This window comes from Branchiostoma floridae, chromosome 15 (genome assembly GCF_000003815.2).
Source record: "Branchiostoma floridae strain S238N-H82 chromosome 15, Bfl_VNyyK, whole genome shotgun sequence".
Classification (NCBI taxonomy): domain Eukaryota; kingdom Metazoa; phylum Chordata; class Leptocardii; order Amphioxiformes; family Branchiostomatidae; genus Branchiostoma; species Branchiostoma floridae.
Window position 1 is genome coordinate 1748990 of NC_049993.1, and position 10231 is coordinate 1759220.

Below are 10231 nucleotides of genomic sequence, written 5' to 3' on the forward strand. Positions count from 1 at the left end.
AGTCTAGAGCTGAGATACATTTTTTTCTGAAATTCAGAAAAATAGAATCCGTGAACCAAGACATTGAATTGGACTGGCCTGACGTTATCTTGATAACAGTCAATGCTCTGAGCAACTTGATACTCGAGAGTAGCAAGGACGTTGGTACTGTAAGGTCACATTGCAGGTGGAAGATGACCCGGAAACACAAACACAGGCACACTCCAAACTATATCTCCATTTGTCATGGAAATAACTATTAACAAAACCGCAGACGTTCAAAACACATGAGATCAACCTATCCTCAATTTTCCTTCAACATAAGTCTGCTCAAGTTGGTAAAAGTGATTGGCACCCAGGAGGCAGGGGGCAAGGCTGGGTCAGCCTGCAAGCTTGATCTACTTGCCTGGCACTGAACAGTTGTCAATAAGACACGTCCAAGCAGAGGTAAGGAGAGACAGTGGAATTATAAACTTCCCACATTGATTATGCAAATTAGCTTTTAATTTGCATAACTAGCATCTCATTATGAACGTCTTCACTAAGGCTATCCACGTATGAAAATCATGACGATCCGGCAACACGTTCATATTTCCATTAATTATGAAAATAAACTCGCCATTTTCATAATTGATATATATCGACATTTCTCTATTTCCCAGCCACACATGTCAGAAGTTTGAAAGTCCTATCATGTCCTGAGGTGGACTTATAAACGTTCCTCATTTATTATGCAAATGAGCTTCTCATTTAAATAATTAGCATTCCATCACGCAGGCCATCACTCATTCCATCTGCATACCAAAAATCATGACGATCCGTCAACACGTTCTCGATCCAGTCATCCTCACCCAAAGTTCGAAAGTAAGCCGGCGCCTGCACTTCCAAGAAAGCCGCTAGGGGGCCCGAACTCGCAGCAATCACTCTGTGCCCCGAGGGCTCTCTACCGCTCAAAATTCACGACCGCAGCATGTCCAGAACGCGAGATATCAAACATGGAGATTCCGCTGCAGCACCTTAGCAAGCCGATAGGGGGCCCCTTATCGAACTCCCCCTTCGTTCTCCAGACCCCTACCCTAATATCAGCTGCATCCGTCGCAGTCTTCTCGAGTTATGCTGTTTACAAACAGGGGGAAGACACACAACCCGACCGAAAATATAACCTTAGCCATTCTGGCAAAGGTAACACGACTTTGCTTCATCTGCAGTGCTTATGATATGCAATTTGAAAGGAAGTCGCTAGAAGGCCAAAAATCCAAGATCATTGCAAACTGCAAAGTTAATTGTCTGCTATTTTCACCAGCTTCTCATCCAGCAACAAACTAACTCACCAAATGAAAGTGGTGACAAAAGTCTCATTGACGGGCTTACAGAAGTAGGATTCAACCCTGCTCTCCTTACAACCTCTCCCATCAGACCAGGACTACCCATACGTACCGAAGACGAAGTTGTCTGGGCGGAAGATCTGTCCGAAGGGTCCTGACCGTACGGAGTCCATGGTGCCGGGTTCCAGGTCCACCAGAATAGCGCGGGGAACGTACTTGCCACCTGGGGAACAAACAAGTGTTGTTTTGTTAATTCCTCACATTGTCTTTATTGTTTAGGATTCTGTAGACAGGACAGCTTTAAGATTCCCTGAATATCTTTTTTTAATTGCCTGACAGTATTTTTGTTGTCATAGACACTGCTGAACATAGTCTGTGTAACACAAACTCGGCTGTTCAGGGCTGTAATGTTGGTCGGGCTGCTATAAGCGAGATTTAATCAGGCTATGCTTAACAGTGACATTGTCACAAGACAGACCGACGATGTTTTTCCGATGTTGCTCTTTAAATCCATGAAACCTCTAAATCTACATAGCAGGACTTCACACTGCCAACCTCTCCGTCTCCTGACCCCCTCTCTTTGCCCATGCGCAGTTAGCCCTGGGCATGCCTAAAACTATTACAGTGACTCTGTCACATCTGCCCCCGTTTCTTTGATTGATACACTCGTTACAATCATTACTACTCCAAGAAACATCCTATGTTGCAGTGTGAGTCCTGTAGGCATGCATTGTATACAGACATTAACAAAACAAACTACTATTACAAAACTACTACCATCAAACTAAAGTCCAAATGTCCGTTCAAAACGTCGGCGGCCTAGAATATCTAATACAAAGTTAAATGTCTAATAACTCAGAACTACCCTTTTTTTTCAACATGCAAGGCTACTCTAGTGTCCGTATTCGTCAGTCCTTTTCCATGCAGTTACAATTCTCAAGTCCATATTCATCAGTCCTTTTTCGTACTGATTCACCATGTCGGTAGTGCTTCATGCAGGCTTAGACTCCACTAGTTTGATCTTACAACCATTGATTTCAGTCCCGTCAAGCTTACGCCAGGCATTCTCCATGTCTGGGTAGGTGGCAAATTCCACAATCCCCTCATTCCTGTTCTGCTTGTGCACATCAGCAAACTTTAAGGTGACTTCTCCAGCTTGCCGCATGTAATCCTTCAAGTCCTGCCAGCTACAGCGACTGGACAAGTTCTTCACGATCAGGTGGTAGTTAGTGCGGACAGGCGGGCCATATCGTTTCCTGCTCCCTGGCCCCCGGCCGCCACCAAGGTTGTGCACGTCACGATATCCTGGGCCAAAGCCACGCTGGCTCCCTCCATACATGAATCCTCGGCTCCTGTCGTAATCTCCGTCCCGTCTGTAACCCCCGCGACCTCCTCCGTCTCCATGGCAACCGAAAGCTGGTCCGTTATTGGTGGAGGCTATCCTCCAGTCCCCTGCGGATGTGGTCTCCTGATCTAACTTTTGCGTTGGAGCTGTCTGTACCAGCTTGGCCAGGTTCGGGATGTCACGTCCGAGGATGACAGGTCTTGGCAGGTTTTGACTCACTTTGGCTTTAACCGCATAGGTTGTATTCCCCGCATTGATAGTGACTCTTGCGGTCGGATAGTTTTGCACGTCCCCATGGATGCACTTTATGCCGCCCTGAGCAGCTGACACGATCTTCATAGGGTGAACCAAGTCGTTGTGGACAAATATCTGCGTACTTCCCGTGTCTAAGAACATAGTCATCGGTGTTCCCTCGACTTCTCCGTCGCACTCGTACCCTGTCACTTTTCCGTTGCTGGCGTATAATGACGTCGCTTGGGACGGCCCCATCAGTTGTCTCACTTGCGGGCAGGCCCTGGCCAAGTGCTCCGGGCTGTTACATTTGTAGCACTTCTTGACAACGCGGGCATCACCGTGTCCACCCGGGCTCCCGCTTATGAGCCTCTAGGAAATGCTGAGCCATCTCTGCCATCTCTTTAATGGACTGCGGGGCTCGCTCTCGTAGGTGAGTGGCCAAGTCTCTTAGACATGCCTCCATGAACTGCTCCCTGACGAACAAGTCCCGGAGGGACTCGTAGTCCCTGGTCGTCTTGGACAAATCTACCCATCGGTCTAAGTGCTTGGTCAGTTGCACCAGAAACTGTTCCGGACTCTCCCCCTATCCTGGTTGGTTGTGACGAAACTTGGCACGGAATCCGTCTTCCGTAAGATTGTAGCGCTGCATAAGTACCTTCTTCACCTTTTCATAATCCCAGGCGTCATGATCGCTAAGCCGAGAACATACTTCCAGTGCCGTTCCGTTGAGCAAGGCACTTAAGGCAGAGGCCCATGTTGTCTCCTTCCAGCCGTTGCAGGTTGCAAACCTCTCGAACCTCTGTAGAAAGGCATCGAGGTCGTCCTTGCCATCCTCGAAGGCTGGAAGCTTGGGTACACTTTCCGTTTCTGCGGCTTCACCTTTCTCTGGCACCAGCTGTCTCATCTCCAGCTGATGTCGCCGTTCCGCTTTCTTCTCCTGCCTTTCTCTCTCTTTTTCCTCAGCTTGTAACTTCAGCTTCTCTATCTCTACCTGCCGTTCCTTCTCTTTCTCTTCAGCTTCTAACTTCTGCTTCTCTATCTCTACCTGCCGTTCCTTCTCTTTCTCTTCAGCTTCTCAACTTCTAACTTCATCTTTCCAGCTTCTAACTGCAGTTTCTCCATCTCTACCTGTCGTTCCTTCTCTCTCTCTCTTCGGCTTCTAACTTCAACTTTTGCATTCCTCTTTCCTTGGCTCTCTCCTCCCTCTCCAGTGCCTGCTGCACATACGTTTGCAAAGCCTCCTCCTTCAGGCCTAGTTTCGAACCTGCCTCGATATGTCCTTCCATCTTCCTTTTTTTGACGCTCTACAGCTTACTGATTTGTTTTGGCCCGTCTGGGGGTGATGTTCTACAGTTTACTGATTTGTTTTGGCCCGTCTGGGGTGACGTTCTTTTCGCTGGCTTGATATCATGCACACACAAAGAAGATGTTTGTTATCATACGGATTGGTTCCATATGCATCCAATTAAGAAGGCATCACTGTAAGTATGGTTGAAATTCTTTACCCTTCTCTCCCTCAGCAGTAGGGTACATCAACAACTTGGCCAGTCGGACAGCCTTCCAAACTTTCTACTTACTGCTTGGCCAATGGTCACTCTCGTTCGTCTCTACTGCATGAAAAGTTCGGGAAGTTCTGTAGGCTGAGGGTCTCACTTACCGGTCGTAGACCTTCCGTGAATTTTATCCCACTTCTCGACACCACTTGTCACAAGATAGATCGACGCTGTTGTTCCGATGTTGCTCTTTTAATCCATGAAACCTCTAAATCTACATAGCAGGACCTCACACTGCCAACCTCTCCGTCTCCTGAACCCCTCTCTTTGCCCATGCGCAGTTAGCCCTGGGCATGCCTAAAACTATTACAGTGACTCTTTCACAGACATCCTACGGACATGTGCGGTGACGGTGTTTTGGAGAAGTCCCATCCCCTTTATCAATTGTCAATTTGATCAATTCAACTTCCCTTGTACGTGCTGTTTCCTGATACTACTCAATGGGTGGAGCACGTTTCAGAATCACATTTTGGCAGTCGCTAGACACTGTAGAGGGTACGGTATCAATTGTAAATGAGAAGTCACTTGAGTAACGGTGGATAAAATTAGCCAGACGCCCTAATTTCCGGGGGAACTAGACTGCATCACCGCCACCTGACGACGGAATCATTCCGCGGCTCTTGCGTGGTGGGTTCGAGCAGAAAATTACTACGCATAAGTTTTAAACTTACAATTAAAAAAGTTCACAAAGCTAGGGTTCACGTGGTAGGAACAGTGAAGTAAGAGCGTTTTTTTTCATGAGAATCCAAAATGCTCTACCACATCTTATATAGAGATATTCAAACAGGTTTCTTTGTCTACGGCACTGTTAGCTATAACCAGACGCTCCATACTTGCTTCATCTAGAAACAGTATAACGTTATATATATATATATAAAGCATTTAGAGCTCGATTTGTCATTTAGGTACACTCCATTCGGGGCTCATCATGATACCTACTTTTGGCAGACCGAAATTTGAACAAACGACATACACCATACAGGAGTTTGCTAAAACCGAATGTAGATTATTGTTTGCTACTTGTTTGTTTGTTTGTTTATTTTCCACACCACTGGCTTCATTGTAGTAAACACTGATCCTCTCCAGCTGCAGGACGGAGTCTCCGTGGTACGTGCCGGTGGGGTCGATGCCGTGCTCGTCTGAGATCACCTCCCAGAACTGAAACACAGACGGGCGGTTTAATTAGTCAGAACCCATGGATTACGGTGCAGCTCTGTTTTCCTCATGGTTAGTTTACCTATCTTTACCTAGTCCCTTCCTCATGTCTGAGGGTCGGGGACTATGGTAGCATCCAGTATCAGCCTCCTCCACTCCCTTCTGTCTCTGGCTCTGTGGGCGCACTCAGCCAGTGGCATGCCCATCCACTCCCGGATGTCATCTCCCCAATGGTTAGTTAGGACCCCAAAAAAAATGGTTAGTTAGGACCCAAAAAAGCGCGCCACTCGATTTCCATAACGCACCACATGAAGTCGAGCCGAACAAGCAGGTGCCATACATCTGCGCCGAGATAAGATTTCCTCCAGATGAATGCAGACCGGCTGCTCAATGATCAAGCAAAAACTTTCTGAAACGCAACAGCGCACATTTTAGACCCCCTCCTCCTTTTCATGTCGTTTTCAACATTCACCCCACACATGGAATTTCCTTGTCCACCCAAATTCGTTTACTAGATTGGTTGAAGCGGTCACAGGTTGTTTCGCAACAGTGCCAGTTCGCAACAAGGCAAGTCTTTTCGCAACAAGGTTCAAGTCGTTTCACAACATTTCAATGTTATTAATCTTGATAGCCTAATAGTATTAGAAATCGTATTCCTAACATAATTATACTCCTGCCTGTGCACGTCGCGTATGAAACTGTACCGCCCGGCGTATGAAAATCATCGGGCTGTCAGGTCCATGCAGCCCAATGTTCACATCCCGTTCAATGCTGTTAAGTGGATGTTCCCTGAATAATGACGTGGAGATGACAGCTGACCAGTCTGGGAATGGTCTGCTGTAATCCGCCGGCCAGACGGGAGGACTGTACTACAATCACTCACACAAACCCTGCGCCCGATTTAGCCTGGGTCGATAAAGTTACATTTGATTCATCGCACGGAGCGTCTGATGGCCTGCTCATGGCGACCTGATAATGTTTTTTTCATCTAAATTTTTCCTTGCTGAAATCCGGTCTGAATACATCTGGTCATTGTAATAATTCTCAGCTGTTCATCATGCTCGGACACTGTCTCAACAGTCGAAAATCGCAACCATTCCATCTGTTTGTTAGTATGACAACTGTGAACATCAGACCGAACCACACAACTGGTATCAAGGTCACCATGCTACTGTTTCTAGCTCATATTCTAGACCATTCTCCGGACCTTCTCTGGAGTTATTGGGCTCTATAACTGGTAGATTGCATAGCAGTCCAATTTCAGAGGTTATACCAGTACCAATGACTAGTGGACCACGTTACGGTCTCCCGGCTAAGGGCAGGTGCACATATGAAAATAGACAGTAATCTCCAAGCAGATCCTACGGTAGCATATATAAGGTATACCAAAAGCACCATAAGACTACAGCCATTTCTTTCATATATAGTAGCAATAATTACAAGGGAATGTTGGAAGAAAAACAGTAGTCAAGAAATTGAAGAATGGGGAAATTTTTTATCTAGGCGGAATTTCTTGCCCGCACACTGCTTTACCTACAACAAACCGAGATGTAACAGTCACGTGCCTTGCCTAATCTCCAAGCAGATCCACGGTGGCGTAATATAGTATCAAACCCACCGTACCCGTTTGACTCCCTTTGGCCGGCTATACTCCTTGGCCAGCTTTGGTAGGATCTGCTTGGAGATTAGCCTTGCCCTCATATATTCGCTAGCGTATTCATACATATGCGAACAAGTTTATCAAGAGATTTGCATTGTAAATCGAATTACGTTCAACAAGGAACCAGATGATCTCCATGGGAATCGTCGCAGACAATAAAAAAGATGACGACATGACTTCTGTTGGTGGGGTGAGATCGGTGTGTTTAAATTTTCAGCGAGAGGGATGATGGCGGTGTGTCTTCTCTGTGTATGGATCATACCCGCGGGAAATCAGGTCGGAGAGCAGAACAAGTCATCATTTCAATGGAGCTATTCTCTGAACCGACTTATTCCTCATCACTGATATCAATCTGCATGGAAACTTTACTAGTATGAAATGTTAAGAAAACAGTATACGTAAATAGCATATCGGCGACGACACGTCTTGCGCGAGGAAACTGGCCTTCCGGCGATGGCCTGGGTACCAGGCTAGTACTGTAGTTGGCTCTGCCTGCGCTTCTCTTCTACATGTGAGTTAAACTCTTAACTACATCACAGGAAACACCTGTTTCCTCAGCAAACAAGAAATGATTTTAAAAAAAGCTGTGCCTTGCCGCGTATTTTATGTTATTTTGGTAACTTAGACTAGAGTCTACGCTTAAAAAATCCTCGGAGTTCCACATGTCGCCCCCCTCCCACCCAAGTTCCTACATACGGAAAGCTTTGGTGACTTCTCCAGGTGCCAATCCAGTCCCAAATCTTCTTTTCACACAATACAAGCTCTATCAAGGACATTCATAGTCACAAATGTCTTTAAAAGGACTAAATGTACCTAGCAACTTCAGTAGGAAATGCAGCAAAAATCCCCGAGTGTACTGGGGGATATTGGAAATTTACCTCATTATCATAATTTATGTCAGATGAATTATTGGCACATTAAACAGGTTTTGTAAAACTTTTTGACCCACAATGAATATGCATTATTTTTTATTACAAAATAAGTTCTTTCTGATGCAATTTGTGATATATCTTTATATGAACATGGTGAGTTAAAGCATAGATTTATTACGCTGGACCACATACAGTAACATGCGTCTAGAAGACAGTTTTAATACTCGCCCGGAATGTACCATTGTCTAACTAAACCGTGAAGCTCGGCAAGGAACGAAGGGCCTTTGGAAGGCGCTTTGGAAGGGCTGGGTTAACAGGTCCATCCATTGAACCATGGAAGAAATCCAGCGGAAGGCCTTGCGCGGCAAGGCAAAAAAGGAGAGAAAAAACAACAAATAGACAAGCGTCAAATAAACTGGCCATAAAATCACTCATGCTCGCGCAACGATGCCGTCAGGCGGTGAGGGATGGGGGTCCAGCCGCGAGCCCGCCGGGTGGGCGTGGCCGTTGGACGCGGCACTGACACCAGTCGCGTGCAGGCAATCGCAATAATCAGGAAGGAGGCTAAAAATAATCACGGTAATCTGTAGTAAAAAAAAAAACAAAAAAACATCGGCTCTGCTTGTTTTGTATGTCTTTTTTTTTTTCATTTTCACGGCTTTTAATCAGTTACGAGCTCTAGGTTAGCTAGTTACATGTGATCAAGGAAGAGAGGCCAAATAGAGCCGAAATTACACGCCAATTTGGGAAGTTATCACTCCTGATTCAGTCTAACTGACGTGATTGTCGCAATAGTAACGGTTGCTACCCAAAGGAACAGCAAAGCGAGGAAAAAACACTGGCATGTACTTCGGTCGACCGGTTATTATTTGATAATATAAATCGATGCCGGTGTGACAGCAATCTCGCCCCCCCCCCCCCCCGCGGACTCGCCCCCCTTTAGCGACTTCGCCCCCCCCCCCCAAGAGCAGCTGGTTACTACATATTACAGGTGCGCTATCTGGTACTATACTGCACCTGGGGAGTAACGTATTTGGTGTGTTACCTGGTACCTATATGGCACCTTATTACCGTACCGTAAGATGTCATACCTCGAAAGTCGATACTATATTGTTTTAATGATGACATTAAGATGAAAAAGACAATTTTTGCAGCTGAGGTGGCATAAAAACAGTGCTACTGTGAACGTATAAATCAACACCGTCTGTGGTACGGAATACGTCAGCTATATGTTTTCAATTTGTCACAGCGTTTTCTTTCTTGTGCTGGAAACATTTCCAAAGCACTAACAAAAACACACGTGAATAATAGTTTCTCATTATAAACACTATCTACGCGCAAGTTGATATAGCTGTTGCTAAATGCTACACAAACACTGGTAAAGTACCAGTCTTAAGAAACACGGGTAAATGCATCAGTTCCTAAATACTAGAAAAAAATAGTCATGTTGGAGGTGAAGATATCCCTTGGCCAGGTGCATATAGCAAAATGTGCGTTATTCTAATTAATACCTAATATTTGCATAATTAATAAAGACATTACATAGTTCTTTTGTGGTTACTTCATGGTAGAGACTTCATATTGGAGATATATAGGTTGCTTGAGGACAGGTGAATACAATGAAATACATCTTATGTCAAGATTCAGGTATATGCAATAATGGGAATTCAAGGGACCCAACCCTCCTTGTTTGAAACAAGTTCAACTATCTTATTACCATGTAATCACGTTAATATTGATACTATGAATGGAGTTATGTATCAAACTCGTGTACTCATATCATCCTGAAACTGTATTTTGTGATTTATACCAATCAACTTCTAAAATGTCATGTAAACCCGTTTTTTTTGGGGGGGGGGCGAAATCTCTAAAGGGGGGCGAGGTAGGGGGGCGAGATCACTAGCCGGGGAGGGCGAGATCGCTAGTGATTTCGCTCCCGGGGGGGGGGGGGCGAAATCCCGGGGGGGGGGCGAAAACGCTGTCACACCGGACTATGTGCCGGAAAACTACCATTTGGGTTGCAAGACAAACACTGAGCATGAATGCCAAACAGCTGATACAGATGTGTCCTTTAGTGGGAGCGAATAACATCTCCTACAGCAGAGTAC

General features: G+C 45.6%; 1 protein-coding gene across 1 annotated transcript in view; it reads right to left on the reverse strand.

Annotated features, from left to right (window-relative positions):
• The window catches only part of LOC118431908 (tubulin beta chain-like), a 19456-nt gene that overhangs the window by 7239 nt on the left and 1986 nt on the right, over positions 1-10231 (reverse strand). The window contains exons 2-3 of the mRNA XM_035843340.1: positions 5486-5594; positions 1417-1527 (exon numbers count right to left, since the gene is read on the reverse strand). Coding sequence (XP_035699233.1) covers positions 1417-1527; positions 5486-5594 — 220 coding nt within the window. The remainder of the gene's footprint in view (positions 1-1416; positions 1528-5485; positions 5595-10231) is intronic.